Below are 22,936 nucleotides of genomic sequence, written 5' to 3' on the forward strand. Positions count from 1 at the left end.
TTTTTTTAAGATTTATTTATTTGAGAGAGTGAACGAGAGATAGAGCATGAGCAGGGGGAGGAGCAGAGGGAAAGAGAGAAGCAGACTCCCAGCTGATCAGGGAGCCCGATGCAGGGCTTGATCCCGGGACTCCAGGATCATGACCTGAGCCGAAGGCAGACACTTAACCAACTGAGCCACCCAGACGCCCAGGAGAGAGAGAATCTTCATTCTTCAAAGTATTTATATTACCGAGGAAAAAGAAGACTTCAGGTTGTTGATTATTATAATAGCTGAAAAACTTTGGATGGGATGGAAGGGACATAGTGCCTATCAGGTATCAGAGATGGCATTTGAAAGTATGCTTGCCAAGATAGGTCTAAACAAAAATGGTTCGATTATTTGGTATTTCTGGTAGTGTGTGTGTGTGTGTGTGTTCGAATGCGTGTGCACATATACGTAGCCATGGCCATAAGCTCTTAAAGGATCCTGAAAACTGTCTTAACTCATTAGCAAACGGCAGTTTGGTACTTGGCAGTTTTAGAAGTTTTATTAAAGTATGGCTTATAATTAATGATATAAGTGGGAATCAATTATGAATATCCAAACCTATAAAATTATTTTGGTATCCCAAAATAATATGTATAGGGGGTTTTGGGGTAGCTTTTTGTTCATTTAGAGTGAATAAATGTTTGTGGGTCTTTTTTCATAGTTCTAAAAGCTAATTATGTTTCTTTCTATCTAAACCAGGGTGTCAGTGTGGAGGCAGTTGATCCAGTATTCCAAGCCAAAATGTTAGATATGTTGAAGCAGACAGGAAGGTAAGTATTTTAACTGATTCTATAAAGAAATAATGGGAAAAATAATGGGAAAGATGTATTTCAAAAATCTGGATGTTTATGAATATCATACCTAGGGAAAAAAAGCCATGTAGTTAATATAAAAGTATCACTCTCAATACTATGTATCACCTACCTAGTATCTCTTTCTTCTCGAATCAGAGAAATTTGCCAATGAGAAAACTGTCTCATGTTAAAATTCTCAACCATCACATAGTAAGCTTGGGCTGTAGCTTCCCTGTTTAGCATATGGAGTTACTTTCTAGTCACTTATAATTGAAAGAGCTTGTATGTTCCAGGTATTGGAACTGAATAAGATTCTGAATATTTAATTATATTAGGCATGTGATTTTTAAAGAGAGAGAAAGTAGAATTCAAATATTCTTCAACCCCCCTCCCCAGATTAAATCTCAATAGTTGTCATTCTCTTGCTCAAATTCTTCTACTGTGGAAGAAACTTCAAAATTAATGTTAGCAAAAGGCTCAGCAGCTGAGCAGAACAGTGCAAATTGGTTTTTGACTGAGTTCCTAGTTCTACTGCTGGTTTAATTGATATTTAATCCTTTCACAACAGTGGATCCTGGTGTCCATTGTTAAAAATGTACTCTGCCTGGAAAATCCAACTCCCAGACCTAAGGAGTTAAAGAGTAGATATTTACTTGAATGCTGAAAGGGTAAAACTGGCTCAGAGAAAGTGTGGTAACAAGGTGAAAAACTGAAAGCCTTATCTACCACTGCTAATGTGCATCTCTTAATGATAGCACTCCTTTGTCATGCTTATTTCCATGTTTTCTGGATAATATGGTGTATGATTTCAGTGTTTCTAATGGTGCTTTTTTCACACCTGTGTGTTTTTCATCTCTTCTTAATTTATACCCTGTTAGTGTGTTGTTTCTTTCATATCATAAACATGTATTACTTGTTCTGTTCTGAACCGCTGAATGCCCTCTTTGTTTCAGGCCTGAGATGGTTGTTGGTTGGTATCACAGTCACCCTGGCTTTGGTTGTTGGCTTTCTGGTGTGGATATCAACACTCAGCAGAGCTTTGAAGCCTTGTCGGAGAGAGCTGTGGCAGTGGTTGTGGACCCCATTCAGAGTGTAAAAGGAAAGGTAGAGTAGATTCTATCTTTATTAGCATCTACTGCCACATTCTGTTTACAGATACATTAAATTAAAATTTCTTTTGTTTAAAGCAGGATTCTTACACAAAAAAACCTTGTCTGTGTACTTAAACAAAAAAACCTGTACAAGTTGAAAAATGTGTTGTCTTGGTATGATTAGCAATATAACCACTTAGAGATTTGTTTCTACTTTAATCAGCTATTGTCTAATCATAAATGTTTATTTTTAAATTTGTATTTCATAGATTTAGAAATGTGAAACCATACTAAAAGCCTGCTGTATACATTTTATTAATATTTTAATAAACATTGTTCTACCTTCCTTTACTTTAAAATGGTGAATTTGGGCTTGGCACAACATTTTATGTATCTAGTTAAAGACACTCTGTTTGCATACATTGTGCAGGACATATTCTGGAGTTGGATGTTCCAAATATTTTAGACAATGAAAACTTGACCCAAAGACTTGGTATCAGCCATTCGCATTTTTGGAGTGAGGACACAGATGAATGATTAAATATGCTAAGTGATTATGAAAAGAGATTAACTTGCAAAGCATATTGGGTTATAGTTGTTCTTTGTTGAAATCTTTTGTTCTTGTTTAGTTCTTTTTTTTTTCCCCCTTCGTTCTCTCTCTCTTTCTTTCTTTTTTTTATTTCTTTCTTTCTAGCCCCATATGCCATTTTCCTATTTCCTGCCTCATGACAGCAGGGAGCAGCTCTATTATCACCTTCACAGAGCTGTCTGCAAATGTGAGAGGCAATTCGATTTTGCTCAACCACAGGGAGAGTGGATTAGAAAAACTACAGAACATACAGAAATTGGCTAGGTGGTTACTGCTTTAAAATACTGCTGAGGTGTCTTGTTTGAGCATGTACTTCCATTGTAGTGTAGAATAATTGTTAAAATAAAATCACAATGCATTTATGAAATCCTTTTTATGCAGCTTTTACAAATAATTTTTAGAGCACTTAAAAACAAATATTAGCTTGCTATCTATCAGACCTGGAGTTTGCTAGTATTGCAGATTACATTTACATCTGCTCACCAGCTCAAACAAACTAAATATGGCTGTTAAACATGGAGTTTTTATCTGTCATGATTTGAAGTTGAACACTTTCTGACATCATATTATTATGATGAATAAAAATTGAGGCCTTCTCTAAATCATGATCCTATTAGATGTGATTTAGCTTTTCAGAGGTGGAATCTAGCCACAAAAAGAATAATAATAGAAACCAATATACTAGACAGTTCAGAATGGATTACTTCTGATGCTTGCTGTATACCTATATTTCAGTTTACTTTTTTTAACTAAGTATATTGTTACTTAACTCTACAGATAAAAAGAGTTGAAAATCCTTGACTCTTGTTAGTTTTATGAACTAAAGTACAGTATAATACTTCTTAAATTTAATTCCTGATAATTAAGGTATCTTTTTAATAACTCACATTAACTCATTTAAGTAATAATTATCATTTTAGAAATATAACAGAATTATTTGATTAAGTTTCTCCACAATATTTACAAAAAATAATTGAAGCTTAATGTTTAATATAATTAGAGTTCTATTTTGTAATATTAGTGTATCTGACTTTTTATGATACTTAACTCGTGATGGCCACTTTGAAAAGGAAAATATAAACTTAAATACAATGAAAGAAGACATTCTCAAAACAGAATATAAATAAATATGTATTTTTAGTTATTTATAGTGTCTTAAATGCCAGTTTTAATTTATATTATATAACTGGAATTTGCATTATTTCTAATTAATCATATTTCATGTTAAAAGAATGAAATTCATTTAAAAATATATTTGTATGACATGACTGTTGTCATGTAAAATGTAGTTATTTTTTCAAAATAAGATATCTAAAATTACTTTATAAAATCAGGTATCACTGTCTAGGTTTATGTGTCATGAAAAAATGTTTTTGAAAAATTAAGTATAAATACTTGTCACTGATGATTCACATCACTTCTTGTACCTAACATGTAGATTTATACAATTTCATGACCTGAAATAAGGATCCAATTCTTTCTCAATAATGTAACTTCATCTATAGGATGTCTGAGTTTGGTTATAATTTATGGTTATTTTAGTGTCAAGACCTCTCAAAACTGTGAGCCAAATTAAATGCTAGTAAATCAAGAATATAAGCTTTCAAAAAATGAATAATAGCATAGGATTCTCCCTCCCCCTTCCCTGAATGTGATTTATCAGAGCTGTCAAAATATTTAGTAAGACAATGATTAGATCAAGAGTTAAAATGACAATCTATATGTAAATTATTCAAGTTGAGACTCTGTTCACTTAATACCTCTTCCCTGTAAATTTTATATTTTCATTTTTATAAATCCCAATATTATCTATTTTTGAGTGATTAGGTAAGCACTGAATCTTTAGAATCTCATTAATTCATAATGTTTGATTTCCTTTTATAGTGACTTGATTGTATCTTTATGGAATTACCGCTGTGTGCCAGGTATTGTGGAGATAAATATTTCAACTTGTCTCATGTATTCTTTAGTAATTCTGGAGATTCCATTATTACTCCATTTAATCAATGAAATGGTAAAACAAATTAGGGTCAAAGAGATTACTTTGCCCAAAATTATAGCATTATTAAGCAGCAGAACAAGGATACAAATCAGGTCTATAAAATTTCAGAGCTCAAGCTGTTTTACTGGCTCTTTAATATTAGACAATTATGAACTATGTAATTAGAGTAACTCAGGATTGGAAAATGAGTACCAGAGGTCATTGCAAAACTTTCTCTTATATGGATAGATACCATTCCCTTCAGTGTAAGTCAGGGTAAGGGGCTACACTTTTTATCTAAGTTCTCAATAGTTCACTGTACTATTTATAGTAGTTACTATGTATTAATTGATTTTCCTCATACAGTATTTGTTGTATTAATTTTAAAAAACAATTTAGACAGACTCATTCCTGTCAGCTTTTGCGACATGCCTAGGACCAAACGTTGAGACCTACATAAATAATAAAATATACTATATGATAAAGAATCCATAGCACTCTGTATATTATATAATCCTGTAAATGTTAAAAAATGTTAAAAAATGTCCTGTAAATGTAAAAAATGTTTAAAAGGCGGAAAATTACAAACATGTATAATTTAAATGGAGAGTAAGCTATAGAAATTACTGATGAGCTTGACTCTAAACTTGACAGTGAAATAGTTTTTAAAATTTTGTTTTAGCTTATTTGTAAAATACACATATTCAAATATTTTAAGCTTCAGTTCTTAAGTAGAAAAGTTGCAGCCTCTTGCTTAAAGTTTTTTATCTTGTTTATTCAGCCCACAGCTGGACTTGATCCAGCAGCAGATTTAGAAGTTAATTTAGCTTATAATATGATTATACTTCTTTAGGGCAAAAAGAATGATGACTTTGTGCAAAGTCATAAAACTACCATGCAACTATTACTCCTTTTGAGAACCCATTTTCTTATCACAATTCCTGTCAGTAAAATGGTCATATGTTACCTGCTAACTGATAACAATCTTCGTGTTTGTTCTCTATTTTGAAAACATTAAAAGAAAAAAAACACTAATAACCCTTTAGTCCATATAAATCTTCACACTGGTTGAATTTTCTTGAGAAATTTTTATTCAGTCTGGTCAGAAATAACTTATCAGCAGGTATTTCTTTTTTTTTTTTTTTTTTTTTTTTTAAGATTTTTATTTATTTATTTGAGAGAGAATGAGAGTGAGCACATGAGAGGGGGGAGGGTCAGAGGGAGAAGCAGACTCCCCGCCGAGCAGGGAGCCCGATGCGGGACTCGATCCAGGGACTCCAGGATCATGACCTGAGCCGAAGGCAGTGGCTTAACCAACTGAGCCACCCAGGCGCCCCAGCAGGTATTTCTTAAGTACATCTCATGTTTCTGTGTGCTAATGATTCTGGTATATAAAATAGATAAAAAGCCAGTCTTTGTCATTTTGAGAAGTTAAGTCATATACATTTAGTGTATGCCAGATAACATATATCTAGTGAGCCAGATAACATTTTGCCAGTTATATGCTGATAATCCTGCATTGCATATTGATAGAATACAAATTACCACTAATACTGCTTTGTTTCTATAACTAAGTATTAAATTGTTTGCTAGAGAAATAATTCAACAAATACTTATTCAGAACCTTGTATGTGCCAATTTGCAATAAAGTAGTAATTGTGTAGCAAACATAGTAAATGCAAATTGGAAGAAGAGAGAAATTGGTATGGCTGCACAAAGTAAGTGAAGCTTGGACTGAGCTTTGATAGGCAGGACATCACTCAGAAAAGAGAAGTTTGTCCTTCTGGGAAAGAATGTAGAAATAATTCTATTCCAGGTGGTATACTTACTTAACTCTTTGTTCATGCTTTTTTCACAGATATTTTAGAATCTAAAATGAGTAGTTTTTGATGTTGTTATTGTTGTCTTTATTCAGCATTTTATAAAAAAATGGGGCTTTGAAAAGTAAATGCAAATATAGGAGGAAAGGATTAGGGAATGAATATTATGAGAGTTTACCTTTTCAGGGATTTGTAAGATTTTATCTTTTTCAGGGTAAATGGGGGGCAAATATTTTACTTATCCAAAAGTTTTGTATTAGAAGCTTTAAGGTGGTGGAGATTTTATAAACTACTCAAAAATAGTTTTGTTTTAGCTTTTTCTTCTCATTGTTAAAAAATACGTATCATAAAGGCAGGGCATAGAGGAATGAAGAGCACAGGCTTTGGGATCAGGGCTGCAGTCGAATCCCCTTCTTATCTCTTTATCTCTTCTTATAGTATGACTTTGAGCAAGTTATCTGATCTTGAGCTTCAGTTTTCTCATCTATAAAACAGGGCTTTTGGTACCTGTATCCTGGTATTATGAAGTGATACGTCGTGAGTAGAGTGCCCGTGCCATATAGGAGATGTGCAATAAACATTTTATTCTCAAGATTAAATTAATTGCTACTTAGGGGCCCCTGAGTGGCTCAGTCAGTTAAGCATCTGCCTTCGGCTTAGGTCATGATCCCAGGACCCTGTGCTGGGCTCCCTGCTCAGTGGGGAGCCCGTTTCTCCCTCTCCCTCTGTCTCCTGGCTTGTGCGCTCTTTCTCACTCTGTATCTCAAATAAATAAATAAAATATTTTTTAAAAAATAAATTAATTGCTATTAAATACATTAACAACTAGCATATTTTAAAATATAGAATATGAATATTTCTTTTTTTTTTTTTTTTAAGATTTTATTTATTCATTTGACAGAGACACAGCTAGAGAGGGAACACCAGCAGGGGGAGTGGGAGAGGGAGAAGCAGGCTTCCCGTGGAGCAGGGAGCCTGATGCGGGGCACGATCCCAGGACCCTGAGATCATGACCTGAGCCGAAGGCAGATGCTTAATGACTGAGCCACCCAGGTGCCCCTAGAATATGAATATTTCTGAGAATTTTATTAAGAACAAGTCTGTAACTGTGTTGCTCACTTTAAGAAGGTAAGGGTGATGACTACAAAAGAAATGAAAACTTTCCCTTGTATTTTGTACCTCCTAATTTAAGAATACTCTTCTGAATCAGCTGATTTTTTTTTTTTTTTACTGAACACTTAACTGTTTTTCTAACATATTTCTCTAGGACATGCTGATGGAGAGAAAAATACATACATTAAAATTTTGGCCTTTGAGGTGATTAATGTCTCCCATCCAAGTACTAACCAGGCCCCACCCTGCTTAGCTTCCGAGATCAGACAAGACTGGGAGCGTTCAGGGTGGTATCTAAGGTAGTGAAAGATATTTAGAATACCTGTTGTCCATAAGATTTTCTTTTGATCAGTATCCCATAAGGGTCAGTTAGGGCTGGATAGTCCTACTCTCAAATTGTATACACATACACACACCTTTTCTTCATCTAGTTTTCCAGATTGCAAGAGAAAAATAGAAAATAGGACACATAAAAATTCTATTTCCACTCCTAATATAGCTCTGTGAGCATACCCATCCAACTCTTGGAACAAGTTTAGTTACTATATTATCTTTTGTTTGCTTCCTGTTTTACACTCTTATTATCAGAAATTGTCAGCTAGGAATGTTAAAGCAATTTTATGTTTAAAGTTCTAAGAAACATAAATCTTATATAGAACTATCATTCTTTTAATTTATAGTTTCTGTATTAATAATGTAGTCTTTGAGCTATTTTATTATTGTTTAGTACTTGCTATGTATTTTGAGTGATATAAACCTGTTTCAAATTAGTTCAAATTAAGCTGTTTCAGTAAAGATAAAGGAAAACCTTTAAAACTCTTCCCATTACCTATAAAAATATTACTGACTTTTGATTCGGAAATACTTTTCTTTCCCCAATCTAATGATGCTTGATCATTCCCCAGATACTTACTGATCACTACTGTGTCACAGGCATACACTGGAGACATAAAGAACAAGATCTACTCCTTGTTGTTAATGCCAGTATTGTACCAGCAAATGCAAACTGTGACATTGTATAAGAAGCCTTTCCATAGCCCATATATTTTAATAAGTTTAATATGTTCTTATCATTGTAATTTCCTAAATAAGTTAGGATTGATTATTGTGCTAGATATTCTTGTAGGTCATAGTTGATTATTGTAAGTACTAGTAAGCTGATGAATAGATACCCACTGCCACTTTTTACATTTCAAATTGCTTTACTGGATTAAGTTTTTATTCTAGACTAAACAGAGATCAGTGCTTTGTGATGTTTGGGGTTTTTCAGTTCAGTATGCAATGGGTAAGTATTTTATGAATTCAGAACTGATCAGTGATAAAGAAATGGTAAGTATATATTTTGTAAAGCTAGTTATTAGATTTTTATAGAAAACAAATGCCCCCCCCCCCTTTTTGAAGGAAAAATAAACATGAATGGTAAAACTTTATATAAAATGCTTTCTTTGGAGCTCTTGATTTAATAGATATTTATTCTGTAACATTATGTGTGCCAGGTACTCTGCTGGGGAATGGATATTTGATGGCAAATAAGATGCAAACCTTGCTGTCAAGTAACTGAATCTAATAGTAGTCTTTTCTTGCTTTTGTGTTAGAGAAAGTGTTACATCAAATAGCTTGGTGATGAAGAGTACTAGCTTTGGCATGCTGTGTATGTACAAATCAGTGGTATCACTTTGCTGGTTGTGTCATTTAATTTATCCAAGTTCTCTGAGCCTCCATTTTCTCATCCATAAATTATGAATATTAATACCTGCCTCTTGGTTGTTCAGATGCTTACACAAGATAATTTCTGTACAATATTTAATTAATAAGCTCAGTAAATAAATATAAGTGATACACAACCAAGTATTAACTTTTACATATTTTTCTTGCAAAAATGACCTTGCCTACTGAGAGATGGTAGTTTGAAGGTTATATTTGCATTTGTTTTGAAGATGATGTTAAAGCACAAACAGTGTATGTAAGTCCTTTATTCCCCTTATCCAGCTGCCTTACCACCTTGTTAACATGGTTGAGCTCTAACTTTTAGTCTCTAAAAGTTTCCTTCTTTCCTTTTTGGGGAACTGTCAATAAGCATACCAACTGTATTGCTTTAGTTTGTGTACCAGAAAGGAATCTGAAGTCACTTGCTCTTTTTATATAGGCTAGGTGAGTAGCCACCAGATAGAATTGGTATTCTAAGTTGGTATCAGACCAGTGACCCAGAGGTGATAGTCTCTGGTAGCTCATAAATAGTCTAGTTCAGTTTTTAAGTTTAGTGTTTATTTGGCACTGTGTAGAAATATGTGTTTTACAGGAGTGTCAAGATTCTAGGGATACTGTTACTTTTAAAAAGAGATAATAATATTGGGTATAACTGTATACTTTAAAAAAAAAACTTTAGGAATTTTTCTAAGGAAATAGATGTCTTTCAGTGTTGCTCCCTAATTTTCTTTTCTTTTTAAAATATTTTCTTTAAGTACTCTCTATCCCCAGTGTGGGGCTTGAACTCACAACCCCAAGATTAAGAGTTGCATGGTCTTCCGACTGAGCCAGCCAGGTGCTCCCTCCCTAATTTTCTATTGATGTTTTCATATGTCGTGTGTCTGGGTATGTGGTTTTGGGAGTAGCTTTTTTCTAACTTTAACACTCTGTTGCAGTAACAGTACTCTGCTGTTTACCAGATCAGTTGGGGTGCTCCAAGAAGCAGGTTCCAAATGGGATTAGCTGTGCAAGAGATTTATTTGGGTAAATACCTGTGATGGATAAAGGGGACAGCAGTACGGGTGTGACCCTGTGGAAGGAGAAAGGGAAGGTAGAATTGGGAATTCGGTAGAATTGGGAAGGTAGGAGCAGTATCAGACTATACAGCATGTTTCTGAGAAAGTTTCAGCCACACTGATGGGGAGTCCTTGAGACAAAGTTGCCCTTTAGAGGAATCCTTTCTCTGTTTGGCAGGAATGGCTAGTTTCTAGTACCCCCACTTTGCCCAGTCATTACCTGGGAGTAGCCCGAGGGAAACATGACCTGGGGTGAACTCCCGGAAGATCCAGAGGTCTAGCATGTGGAGGTGGTGAGTCAGCTATGCTCTCTGCAGCAGCTTCTGTTGAACGGAGGTCTGAGCTGGGCAACTCTGTGACTGCCACCGTTAATAACACTGAGAACTACGGTGGCAGGTATACATGTATTTTATTTAATCTTATCACCAACTTTGTGAGGTGTCATTCATGAGCAAATGGGGACATTGAGAGCGTAAATAACTTATCCTGGATTGCTGAGCTAGCCAGTGGTAGAACCAGAATTGTAACTTAGGCAGGATTCTGACTCCAGTGTCTCAAGCATTTAAGTACCTATTACCAGACTGACTACATGCATACCCTAAAAAATTCTGCTGAACTTTATGATTTAACTATATTCTTTTTATAAAGTTTTATGAATCTGAAAATGTCTCATTACCTTTTGCCATACTAGTTTCTAAAGATCCATTTGTTTTCATTAAGGCATACATGTTCAGAACTTGCGGCTTTACTGTTTGAATTTTGATGCATGTCTTCACTTGTCAAAAAAAGTACATTATGCTAGTTACACCCCATCCCCCTTCTCTCCCAGTATATTGAAGTTGTACTACAGATCTCTAGCTACAGTAAGCAGTTCTCCAAGGATGAAGAAAGAAAATGTACATACACATAGGAATTTCTTTTCCAGAGCTAAAATTGACATTTTATAAATAATTTCCGTGTTGCAAACTTGAGACTAAGAAATCACAGCAATTCAGTGATATGCATTTGGCATGAGTCAGTTTTAGTTCTTAGTGCTTTTCATTGGAAATGGCATAAAAAGTAAGATTTCTTTGAATTTTTTATGCTGTGGGCTTACAAGAGACAGAAGATGTTTTTCTCTTATAGATGCTTGGCAGTGCATGGCAGCAGAAGTAACGAAAGGGTCACAAACCCCAGCAGTACTTCCCAGGTCACATGCACCCTTAATTTTTAAAGAATCTAGAAACAACCTAAGCAGTTGATAATAGGTCATTTCTAGGTGATAAAGGGTATTTGTTATGGAGTGCTGCTTTTCTTTCTACACCTAACATTTTTTATAGTCATTTAGAGACTTTATGTTTTTAAGTATGTAACAACTGGTAACTGAATTACAACTTTTTTCTTTTTTTGATATTTGAAATTGATTTTGAGGTCTTAAAATTTTTCTTTCAAGCTTTGTTTAAAAAATTATTTCAGTTCATTTTATTTCTAAGCACTTTCCATAGTCATTGACTTCAATATAAGTGCAATTGGAAATGCCAGAGGCAGCTACTATTAAGAGAGAGAGAGATGGAGAGATGATAATTATAGTAACTACTGCCAAAAGTGTGTATGCATTTTTCTTTCTAACACCTTTGTATTAAAGTAATTTTAGGAGCTTTACAATATAGCCTCCTTTGAATGGAGAAATTGGGAAACCTAGATTGATGCTTTAGAAATTTAGTCTAGTCTCTCAGTGACCTAGCAGTTGATATGAAAATATGAATTTGAAAATAAATAGCATATTGGGTAAACTGTACTATACGCATGAAAGAAGCCAAAAAAATTATGGATTAAACTGAATTTGAAAATAATTGCAGTTTTCAGTCCTAAACCAGATTCGTTATTAAAATGAAATGATAGGTTCTTGACCCTTGGGTGTTCTTGGAATAAATATGGAACACAGTATTGTTTTTAAAACTATTTTGCTTTTATAAGCTAAGACAGATGTACAAAAAAGATGCAGTTTTTATTTTGTATTGGCAGCTTCCAAATATTTAGTATCTATTTCCAAGAGTTGCAATTAGTAAAGCAACCATGGTACTGAAATCTGCACATCCCACAAGCTAATTATATTTGCAAGGTCAGAGTGAATACATATTTTCAGAAAAATAAAGGGTTATATAAATATGTGTCTTCTGCTTGGCTGTTATATCACAGTTTGTTGATCTGGAGTATAATGTGTACAATTCACAAATTTGTCTGATAACAGAAAGTGGTGTGTGATTGTGTTTATTTTACTAACCAGTATATTCACAGCAATCACTTCCAAATATCTCTCCAGTAAAGATGTGTTAATTACAAAACAGACAAGGTCTTCTATTATATTAAAGCTACTAACAAGAAGACAGCAGGAATCACACATGTAAATAGCATCATCAACCCCTATTTTAGTCCTCTGTTTTGATCTGTGAGTTGCGCATAGACCAAAGGTGCTATTAAAGACTGAGTGTATGAAATAGGCAGCATTATATGAACAAAATTTATTCAACAAGAAAACAGACCTTTAACATGAATTTAACAAGCCTGAGAAATTATAAACTATCATATGCTGCAGATTCATGCAGTGATAATAAACAAAAAAGGAAAGTAAGAGGTTTCCCTAAGCTAGCCAAACTGCTAATGGTTTTGTTATAAGCTGTCTACTGTTGCAGTGACCTCTGAAAAGTCTCAAGGCACTTGTACCAGAAAAAATTAAATGGTCAGGCTGGTGGATTGAGATTCAGTGTGGTATATAGGAGTTCAGCATGGAAAGGAATTATAAAAGTCTAGCATCACATTCCTGAAAATATTCTTTATACTTTTGTTTGGAAGTTTTGGTTACTACATATTAATGAGGTAGTTTTTGTGCAAAGTTTTTGGCTAAATTACTGTTCGGATTTATAAGCTATGAACTGGACTGGTTTAATGTATGTATACTTTAAAACAAACTGTTTAGAAAATTCATATAGCTTCAGAAATGGATTCTTTCCCCTGTCCCCTTCCCCATACCTTAATTAATCTTTGGGGGCTCTTTGTGCAGTATGTTGTATCTAAGATTTCCTTTCTTATCTGTGGAGTGACCACTTCACTGTCATTCTGTTGCATCATGCTGTAAATACATAAACATGGAGAAACGCCTTCAGCTTATACACACCTCCAAGTGCTCACCAGGGCTTTTTCTTGAATCTTACTGTGGCATAATTAACACCTTCTTCACGCATTGCTCATTAGTGCACTGGACATTAATGAGTCTATTTTGATAAGTTGCTTTAAAGGAGGAACCCACTTATTCTCACAGTACAAAAGGCAATTATAAAAGTGTACAGAAATTAAAATGTAGACTATATTGCCATATTTATATTTTTATTGCGTACTAAATCTAATTTTGGTCTGCAGGTTGTTGAACATGTTAGTTTCCTTAAGACAGTTGCTATAGCAATGGCAGCAAATTCCTTTAATCTTGGTGTAGTTAAAGTATTCTTTTCTGTTGGCTATCATATCGCTACTGAGGAATTGTCAATCTAAGCATGTTATTTCACATAGGCCATCATTTATTAGTTGAACAGTATATTTTTAAATTTTTTCTCATTTTTTAATAGAATTTAATTTTTTTGTTTTAGATAGGTTTCTAACTGATCATAATACCTACTTAGCTGGTATTTGATTTCCTTTTTATGAAGTTTCACACCTGCTTATAATATTCCAGAGAAATATAATGGAGATTTTTGCATGTAAAATAGCTACCTGCTGTTTTAGTATGAAAGTGTTCAGTATAAGACAATATATAGGCATTTTGTTGTGATATATGATGGAATTTTCATAGTTTTGTAGGACTGGTTTTTTTCCTACAAATGATTTTACTGAAAAAAATTTTTTTTTTTAAGATTTTATTTATTTATTAGAGAGAGAGCACGAGCAGGGGGAGTGGCAGGCAGAGGCAGAGGGAGAAGCAGGCTCCCTGCAGAGCAGGGGGAGCCTGATGTGGGACTCGATCCCAGGATCCTGGGATCATGACTTGAGCCGAAGGCAGTCGCTTAACCAGCTGAGCCACCCAGGCGCCCAGATTTTACGGAAATCTTAAAATGGAATCAAAGTATTCTAAGAATAATAAGGCCAAAATGATGCTTTACTCTTAAATTTACCTCAATCTTTAAATGGTGGCGGTTCTTAATCCTGCATTTATTTAAGTACATCTATTAAAATGGTCACTTCTTTTGCTTACATTTTAATTTTATTTTAGGGTGCTTTTTAGTAGAAAATTTTACTTCTGTATTTTTTAAACAAGAGTTTGAAATTATTTATGATAATATCTGATTAAAGCATGTCTGATATTAGTACCTTTATTATTGTTTTATGAAAATAAATGACCGGGCGCCTGGGTGGCTCAGATGGTTAAGCGTCTGCCTTCGGCTCAGGTCATGATCCGAGGGTCCTGGGATCGAGTCCCGCATCGGGCTCCCTGCTCCTTGGGAGCCTGCTTCTCCCTCTGCCTCTCTCCATCTCTGTCTCTTAGGAATAAATAAATAAAATCTTAAAAAAAAAAAAAAAAAGAAAATAAATGACCAAAAAATGTAAGTATAAGCAAGAAGTATTAACCCAGGCCATATTATTTATATATAAATATGAAAGTTAAGTCTGAATTACAGTAACTGTATAAAAAGAAAAAGGAGTTTTCACAAACTATTAAATCATGTATGTTCTGGGAATACTTGGTTTTATTTTGAGGCAAGAGGACTCTGGGGAAATTCAAACTGTTAGAAATAAAAGCAAAATTTCAAAGTTGATTTTTTTGGCCTGCCAGAGTGGACACTTGTAATGCTTTAGGTCTAAGTTTGTATTCTTTGTACTGTTTGACCCTTTGTGGTAGCCTTTTAGAAAGGGTGACTTTTTTTCTTTCTTTAGGTCTTGTTCTTTAGTATACAACATGTATACATACTTAATACAGACTTTTAAAACTTGATTAGATTTCATTTGGCTTGAAAATAAATTTGATTTTCTACCTCTTACTAAACTATACTTACTCAGCTGTACTCAAACTATATGGAAATGGGGAAGTCTAGTTGATGGTAGCTTTTATAATGTTAATAAATCTCAGTTAAAGCACTTTTATGGCAAATCTAGAAAAATATATTATCCTGCTTTAAGATTTTTTTATGTGACAGAGGTATTGAGTTTATTCTCTAGGTAATTGATTTAATTTCCCAGAAAGAAGCATCTGTCTTAAAGTCCCAGTGCTTTACATAAAACTTCACAGCATTTTAAAAGCTTTAACGAGTTCTTTTCAAATCCATGATAATGAACAGAAAAAGGTGTTTGGATAATATGTGATTCTTGTTAAATCTCTTAATATATAAGAGCTAACAGATGATACTGTATCATGTAAGAATTTGAACTCTTTTTATACAGAAATGTTGAATACACTTAGAAAAAGATGATACCTATCGTTACTTCTTTACTATGAACTTACGGCCATCTCAGTCTATACTGTGTTCCTGGCTTAAAGCACAGATGACCTTGGTTTTCTTGTGTTTGCCTCCTATTCTTGACAGTGGCTTGGATATTTAAGGCCATCAGACAAGGTATAAAGTCTTTTATAGTCACAAGAAGTAAAAGGTATCTGACTAGAAGAGAATACGTGGAGCAAGTGCCTTGCTGGCTGTAATTTTGTTGTCATTTCAAGTACTGTGGTAGTATAATTGATGTGACAGGGCTGGGCTTTACATGTGGTCCCTTAGCTTGTGCTCACTTTCAGTTTTAGTTTCTCTTTGTCATTCATTTTGATTAGGTAAAATTTAGGTGACAAACATATGCACACCAATGGAGGCTGTTTGGTGTGTAAGTTTAGTAATGACGTATTTCAATAATAAAGATGCAAAGTTAGTATTTTTCTTTACTGCTTCATGAAAATTGCAATAATTGGTGTCACCTTACATTACAAGATAGAGGGTGGTGTGCTGATGGCACAGTCAGCAGGAGGCTCTTTTTTATTAATATTATAATTAAATGATTTTCTGGAAATAGGCCAGAAACAGATGCAAGTTGATCATGCCTGTCCACTGTTGCTTGCTATCATCACTTGCTTTTTAAAAAGAATTGACCTGACACCTTATTTTTACAGGTTGTTATTGATGCCTTCAGATTGATCAATGCTAATATGATGGTCTTAGGACATGAACCAAGACAAACAACCTCAAATCTGGGTCATTTAAACAAGCCATCTATCCAGGTAATGCCTGTATTTGATAATGTGTTAAACTCTGTTTTATATTTTAAAAACCTATTATAAATGGCCATTTTACGATCTAATACTTAGCGTTTTAATTTGTTTGCAATTAATTTTTCTTGTGCTTGAGAAGATTATGGAAACACTTGAAAAATTAGATTTGCTCATTTATGAGTCCGTTTTTAATGGAGTCTTTAAACTTACCTAACAAAGTTTGGGGATACTCTTTTTGGAAGCACAGTAGAGTCTTTCTCTTAAGAGTAACTTATGGCTTTGCATGGTTAACATTGTAGTAGAGGACTGATACAAGTTTTGGGTAGAGTGCATTAGGGGTATCATTATTGATTGGTTAGTAGACATTTCTCAGCATTAAAAATGGGAAAATTGATATACTTTAAGAGACAGAAACAATTCCTTTTAAATGGTACTTAAAACTTTCTGCCTTTTTTTTTGTTTACTCTCCACATTTAAAACAAATCCTACAAAACATATCTATATTATTACTTTTGATTCATTTATATCTTGTTCTAATAATGTCAACCACCATTATTATAGTTATGCAGGCATTTAATATCCTCCTGAGTGATTTTTTTTTGTATCATTCACGTCTCATTGTTGTTACACAAATCTTTATTGTCTGCAAAGATTATTTTAAATGTGTTTTTAAATGCACCACAACCTGTGTCTATATAGTTAATTGCTTCTCTGAAGATTAATTAAATGGACAGAAATACCATAGAACACATAGGACAAAGACATTATAGTAGCTATTGCTTCTCGCCTTTCTGAAACCTGGCTCTGTCATATGATTGTCTTTGGGGAGTTGTGGCTTTAACAGTTAACCATGGTTAAGCCTGGGTTGCACTCTGATTAACTTTACACCTTTAGACACTTACTTTTGCAGCAGTCACTCATCTGAAATCTTCGTCAAAGTGAAACGTTTTGTTTCAAAGGATTGAGGTGTGTTGCTTTTGAATAAGATTGTTTTACAAGTCAGGGAAAACTGCAAAGTTTAATGAGTATGAAATAAGCTACCAGTGTTTTTGATTGGGTACAGACAAGCCCATGCTTGTATGTTCCAGGAGAATATATTATTGGACCTGTTTAGCCTGTGATAATGACCTTTCTTATAAACCCCCATAGTATCATACTGCTTCATTATTATTATTATTATTTTTTTTTTTTTTTGCCAAAGGTTAAGTAGCATCTCACAATCCAAGATCATTGTGATTACTACGTGGTATATTTCTACCAGAAGTTTTTACTAATTGCAAGTCAGTAGCCACCTGTTGCCGATTTCATCTTTTAAATGTAAACCCTGCTTTTTAACTTTATAAATTGAGTAAAATCAATATTAAAATCTGTTTTTTTTCCCTACAGTAGTCCAGTTTGTATTTTTTAGTCCTACCTGACAGTCTGTAACTTAAGGTGGACCTTATAAAGCAAGTTCCAAACCCAAGTTAAAAGGACCTGTGTGTATAATAGCTACAGCATCATTGTTTTTCCTTTCATTTTAGTTTGTTTTGCCTTCTAATTAAAATCTGTAAATATATTTATTTCACAGTTTACATAGTGCTCATCAGAATGACATCTATCTGGGTGCTTTACAGTTTTAAGACAATTTCAATACTAAAACACTTAAATAGGACCAAGCCAACAAGTAACAGAACAAAGCCACACCTTAAAACTACTTTAGTTTTCTAAGACAAGCTAGAAAGAAAGCAGCCCAGAAGAACCTGAAGTGGTGAATGGTAATATTTATAATAGAATTTTAATATATGTTAGTAGAATCTTTGACTCAGGGATCAGAAGCCTTTCTGAAGGGGTTTTATTTTGAAGGAAAATTAGTTTGTGTTAAGAGGGGCCTTGCACCTAAACCAACTTTCTAGTAGTAGGTATCGATAGAAACCTGACAGCAGCCATCAGCACTTACGCTGATGGTGACTAATGCTTTTCCAACACTGATTTTTTACTATTATACTTATAGTAATGGGGGAAATTATGGTTATATTATAGACTACTGTTTAATAATTTGAGGAAAGTTTAAAATGTGTTAAGAAAAAGATTATAAAATAGGATTTACAAGTTCTCCTCTTTGCAAATACATATTTTATAAAATGTGCCTATCTGTACAAAGATGTTGGTGATTATTACCTTTGGTGGTGGGATTATGGAATTCTTTTTCTTGTTTTTCCTTTTCCATATTTCTTAAACTTTCTACAATGAAACATATATTACTTACAGAAAATATTATTTTTAAAGCACTAAAACAATGTTGGAAATATCTACAAGACAAAGCTAATAGGCAAAGTTTATGTTAACTTTCATGTTTTAAATAAGGGAAGCCATTAATAGTCCTGATAGGGAGGCAGAAGTATGATGCTTACATTCTAGACTTTTGTTTTAATATATGAGACTTTGTATTATTTTGTATTCGAAACATTTACCATTATTGTCAAACGTATAGGATTGAGGGTTAACAAGCATTTATTTGAGTCACTAAAAATTTTAAACTAGTCCACTTAAGAACTGTTCAAAGCATTTCAGATCCTTAAGAGCCATAGTATATATGAAGATTGGGTTGTCAACTGCATGGAAATTTAGTAACTGTTGATGCACAGATACATTGTACAAGGACTGTGAGCCTCTAAGTGTAGCCCTGGGTACAATTGCATTGTCTAACAGAGTTAAGCTCTTTGAAAAACATCATTTTCAGTACTTACTGAAAGTTATAAAACAGTTGGCCTGGAAGAAACCATTGTGGTCATTTTGTCGGTGAGGGAACTGAGGCCCAGAAAGTTCCTAATTTGCACAGGCTTTGTAGTGAGTTAATGTAGGAACTGGTATTCATAACCTGGGCTCCTGGTTCTTAATACTATACTTGGAACTTAATTAATTAAATAATTAATTTTAGCATAGATAGTATATTTATACGGTTCAGAATTCAAAAGGTACAAAAAGGTATTTAGCAGAAACTCTCTTCTACTTTTGCCTTTTGCAACCCAGTTCTCTACTCTTAAGGGAAAAACAAAACACATTTTATTTCTTTTCAGAGTTACTATACTTATAGAAAGAAAAGTCCATTCATTTAAAAATATGATCTAATTGATACTATTTAGCTCCACATTTTCACTTTATCAGTGTAAAATAATTTAAGGCAAACAAACTTACCTTTGGATCTGAATAAACAAGCCTTTTTTTTTTTTTAAGATTTTATTTATTTATTTGAAAGAGAGAGAGAGAGGGAGAAAGAGCATAGAGGGAGAGGGAGGAACAGACTCCCCGCTGAGCAGGGAGCCCCATGTGGGGCTCTATCCCAGGAGCCTGAGATCATGACCTGAGCCGAAGGCAGACGCTTAACCGACTGAGCCACCCAGGCGCCCCGAAACAAGCCTTTTTTAAGAGCATGGAACTTTTTTGACCTATCAAGAACCTCTAAAAAAGTTATTAGGGGCGCCTGGGTGGCTCAGTCGGTTAGTCGGCTGCCTTCGGCTCAGGTCATGATCCCAGGGTCCTGGGATCGAGCCCCGCATCGGGCTCCCTGCTCCGCGGAGAGCCTGCTTCTCCCTCTCCCTCTGCCTGCCTCTCTGCCTACTTGTGCTCTCTATCTCTCTGTCAAATAAATAAATAAAATCTTTAAAAAAAAAAAGTTATTATAAAGTTCGTAAGCTGTGTATTTTATAATATGCCTGCTTTTCCATAGCAGTGAGTATATGGATATATAACTTTAACCTCTTCTCAGTAGTCTGGGCAGTGTCAGTGAAGTATAATGAGGATAGGTTTTAGTTGTTTGTAGTTATTTGACACAGGCATTATAAAGGAAGCCATTTAAAAATGTAAAGGATCCTATTTTAGGATCTGTTGTCAACAATCCCTTTACATAAAATACTGTCTTACACAATTCATTCCAACTTGATAGCTGACTGCCTCTCATAAACTGCTTATATGTTTATTCCATAGTTTCTGCCACCTTTGCTCATATATCACTACAGTTCTAAGCTTACTGCTTTTCCTTCTCGCTATTATTTATGCTCTAGTGGCTTAGACAGTCTTGAACATTCTTTGGGATTAGGTATCTAGTCTCCCAAAGATATTTATAATACTCAAGTTCTGTAAATCACATGAATGAACAAATACAGAAATATAAATAATTCAAATGGTGGTTGATTTTGAAGTTGATTGCACTGTAATGATTATGTATTGGTTTTTTTTTTTTAAACGATTTTATTTATTCATTCAAGACACAGAGATACAGAGAGAGAGAGCTTGAGCAGGGGGAGAGGCAAAGGGAGAGGGAGAAGCAGGCTCCCTGCTGAGCCAGGAGCCGGACGTGGGGCTCGATCCTAGGACCCTGGGATCATGACCCGAGCTGAAGGCAGACGCTTAACCATCTGAGCCACCCAGGCGCCCTTATATATTTGTTTTGAATTTGTCATACTAACAAAATTATGAAGCTCTACTCTAAAGATTAACTAAAGCAGCTTAGAAATAACCAGGAAGTTAATCAGCGGGATCTCAAAACTCCCCTTTGTCTATGGTCCTCCAAACCATTCTTTATCTAGAATAGATAGCCCCTTAGACTGATCATGAGTTCCAACCTAGGCAGAACTTCCTTCTTGAAAGGTTGGCAAGGTTTGAGCAAAGAAAACAAGGGTCAGGATATACAAGAAGCAAATAAATAAGCTCACTGCTGTTGGTAAATTCAAAACGTATTGTCCTAGAAACAGTGCTGTAAAAAAGTGCTGATCCCAGATCAGCCACTGAAAGCTTATTTAGCTTACAGTATATAATATTATAGAATTGAATCAAACTATAAGAATGCTTCTATGAGAAACTCTTGTAGATTTTAAATAGCCAATTAATGAATTTGGGGAACATATCCTGATTTAATGAAGAATTGCCTAAATTTTCCTAAGTCCATCATATGTTTGTTAAGTGTAAATTAAAAAGTTAAGTAATGATGTTTTAAGAAATTTCCTAGCTATATTTCTCCTTTATCTGCCTGACATACTATGCCATTTGCTAGTATATTCTGTTTAATTTGCAATTTGACCCCTACAAAAGGTTGGTTCTCCCTCTTGGTAAAACTAATCTTATATTTGGCACATGCTGCCTCAACTTGTTGACTAAATTGGTTAATTTGAAAGAATTTATTGTTCACTGAGGCTGTGTTTTTTGGGCTCATGTGGAAGGAGAACTGTATATGGCCAGTTGTGATTTGGAGTGTACTGGGGATACACAGCCGGTGAGTAAGTGAAATTGGAAGACTGCTTGAGGATATCATTTTATTTAAACTTACATATTTTTTAATCATTATACCTGCTCATTTTTCATGCTGCCTGTGTTAGTTTTCCTACCTTTATCTAAATAAGGTCATTAAAAATCAAGTAGGTAGTGCCTTCAGATACCAAACTGCATATTTTAGCAGTATAGTTAATCTTTAAAATGTGGACTGTGGGCCCATTTATTGGCCACAGGTGTCACTAGCATTAAAACTGCTGTGTAGAATTATGTAGTCAGGGCATTGCACAAAGGTCCTTCGATGAGGAAGGCAACTGGCAACTGACGTCTAGTGTAAGTTCCACTCTCCAGTCAGGCTTTATCCACCGGAAGGACTAGGTACCATCTTCTTCTAATTCTTCCACCCAGGGGATATACTTCCTAATTTACATAAATATGAGTACATATTAAGGAAGGCCCTGATTAATTCTATTTGTTGATCTGCACAGCACCGCATTTCTGAGCACTGAAATTTAATTCACTACTCTTGATGATTATTGAGATGGATAAGGATTTAATAGATACACTTAGTACTTTAATTTTGTACATCAGCCATTTTATTATAGCAGATGTTAGGATAAGAATGGATTGTTATAGTACTACCTAAAATGCTTTAGTACTTGGTGGAATGATTTTTTTGCTAGCATAGTTTTATTTATTTATTTTTAAAGATTTTATTTATTTATTTGACAGAGACAGCAAGAGAGGGAACACAAGCAGGGGGAGTGGGAGAGGGAGAAGCAGGCCTCGCGCCGAGCAGGGAGCCCGATGCGGGGCTTGATCCCAGGACCCTGGGATGATGACCTGAGCCGAAGGCAGATGCTTAACGACTGAGCCACCCAGGCGCCCCAGCATAGTTTTAAAATAAGACTGGCCATGCTTTGTTTTTATCCTGATCCTTTAAAGTATAAAGACTTAATCCAAGAATTTCCTAAGACACATTGTGGCATACTAGGGTAGAAAAAACATGGGCTTTGGAGTCAAAAATACTAGGGTTCAAATCCCACCTTTGCCTTGCTATAAAACTGGGACAAATTAAGATTTGTGTTATATTTTCTTCATCTGTCAAAATACAAATGGAACCAGCCTTACCAGGTTGTTACAAAGATTAGAAGACCTAATGTGAAAAGCAGATGCTGTGTACTCACTAAATGTTTCTTTTCTAGCCCTTCTTCTACCTCAACACCTTAACGCCTTCACTGTAAAAATCCAGTAATTAGAGAGTGCAGTGGTGGTTTTGGTTAGCTTTATCT

General features: G+C 34.6%; 1 protein-coding gene across 1 annotated transcript in view; it reads left to right on the plus strand.

The window, feature by feature from the left end:
- PSMD14 (proteasome 26S subunit, non-ATPase 14) overlaps positions 1-22,936 on the plus strand; it is a 106,306-nt gene that overhangs the window by 64,894 nt on the left and 18,476 nt on the right. The window contains exons 7-9 of the mRNA XM_021702926.2: positions 730-800; positions 1,778-1,928; positions 16,299-16,406. Of these exons, the coding sequence (XP_021558601.1) occupies positions 730-800; positions 1,778-1,928; positions 16,299-16,406 (330 nt within the window). The remainder of the gene's footprint in view (positions 1-729; positions 801-1,777; positions 1,929-16,298; positions 16,407-22,936) is intronic.

This window comes from Neomonachus schauinslandi, chromosome 3 (genome assembly GCF_002201575.2).
Source record: "Neomonachus schauinslandi chromosome 3, ASM220157v2, whole genome shotgun sequence".
Lineage (NCBI taxonomy): Eukaryota > Metazoa > Chordata > Mammalia > Carnivora > Phocidae > Neomonachus > Neomonachus schauinslandi.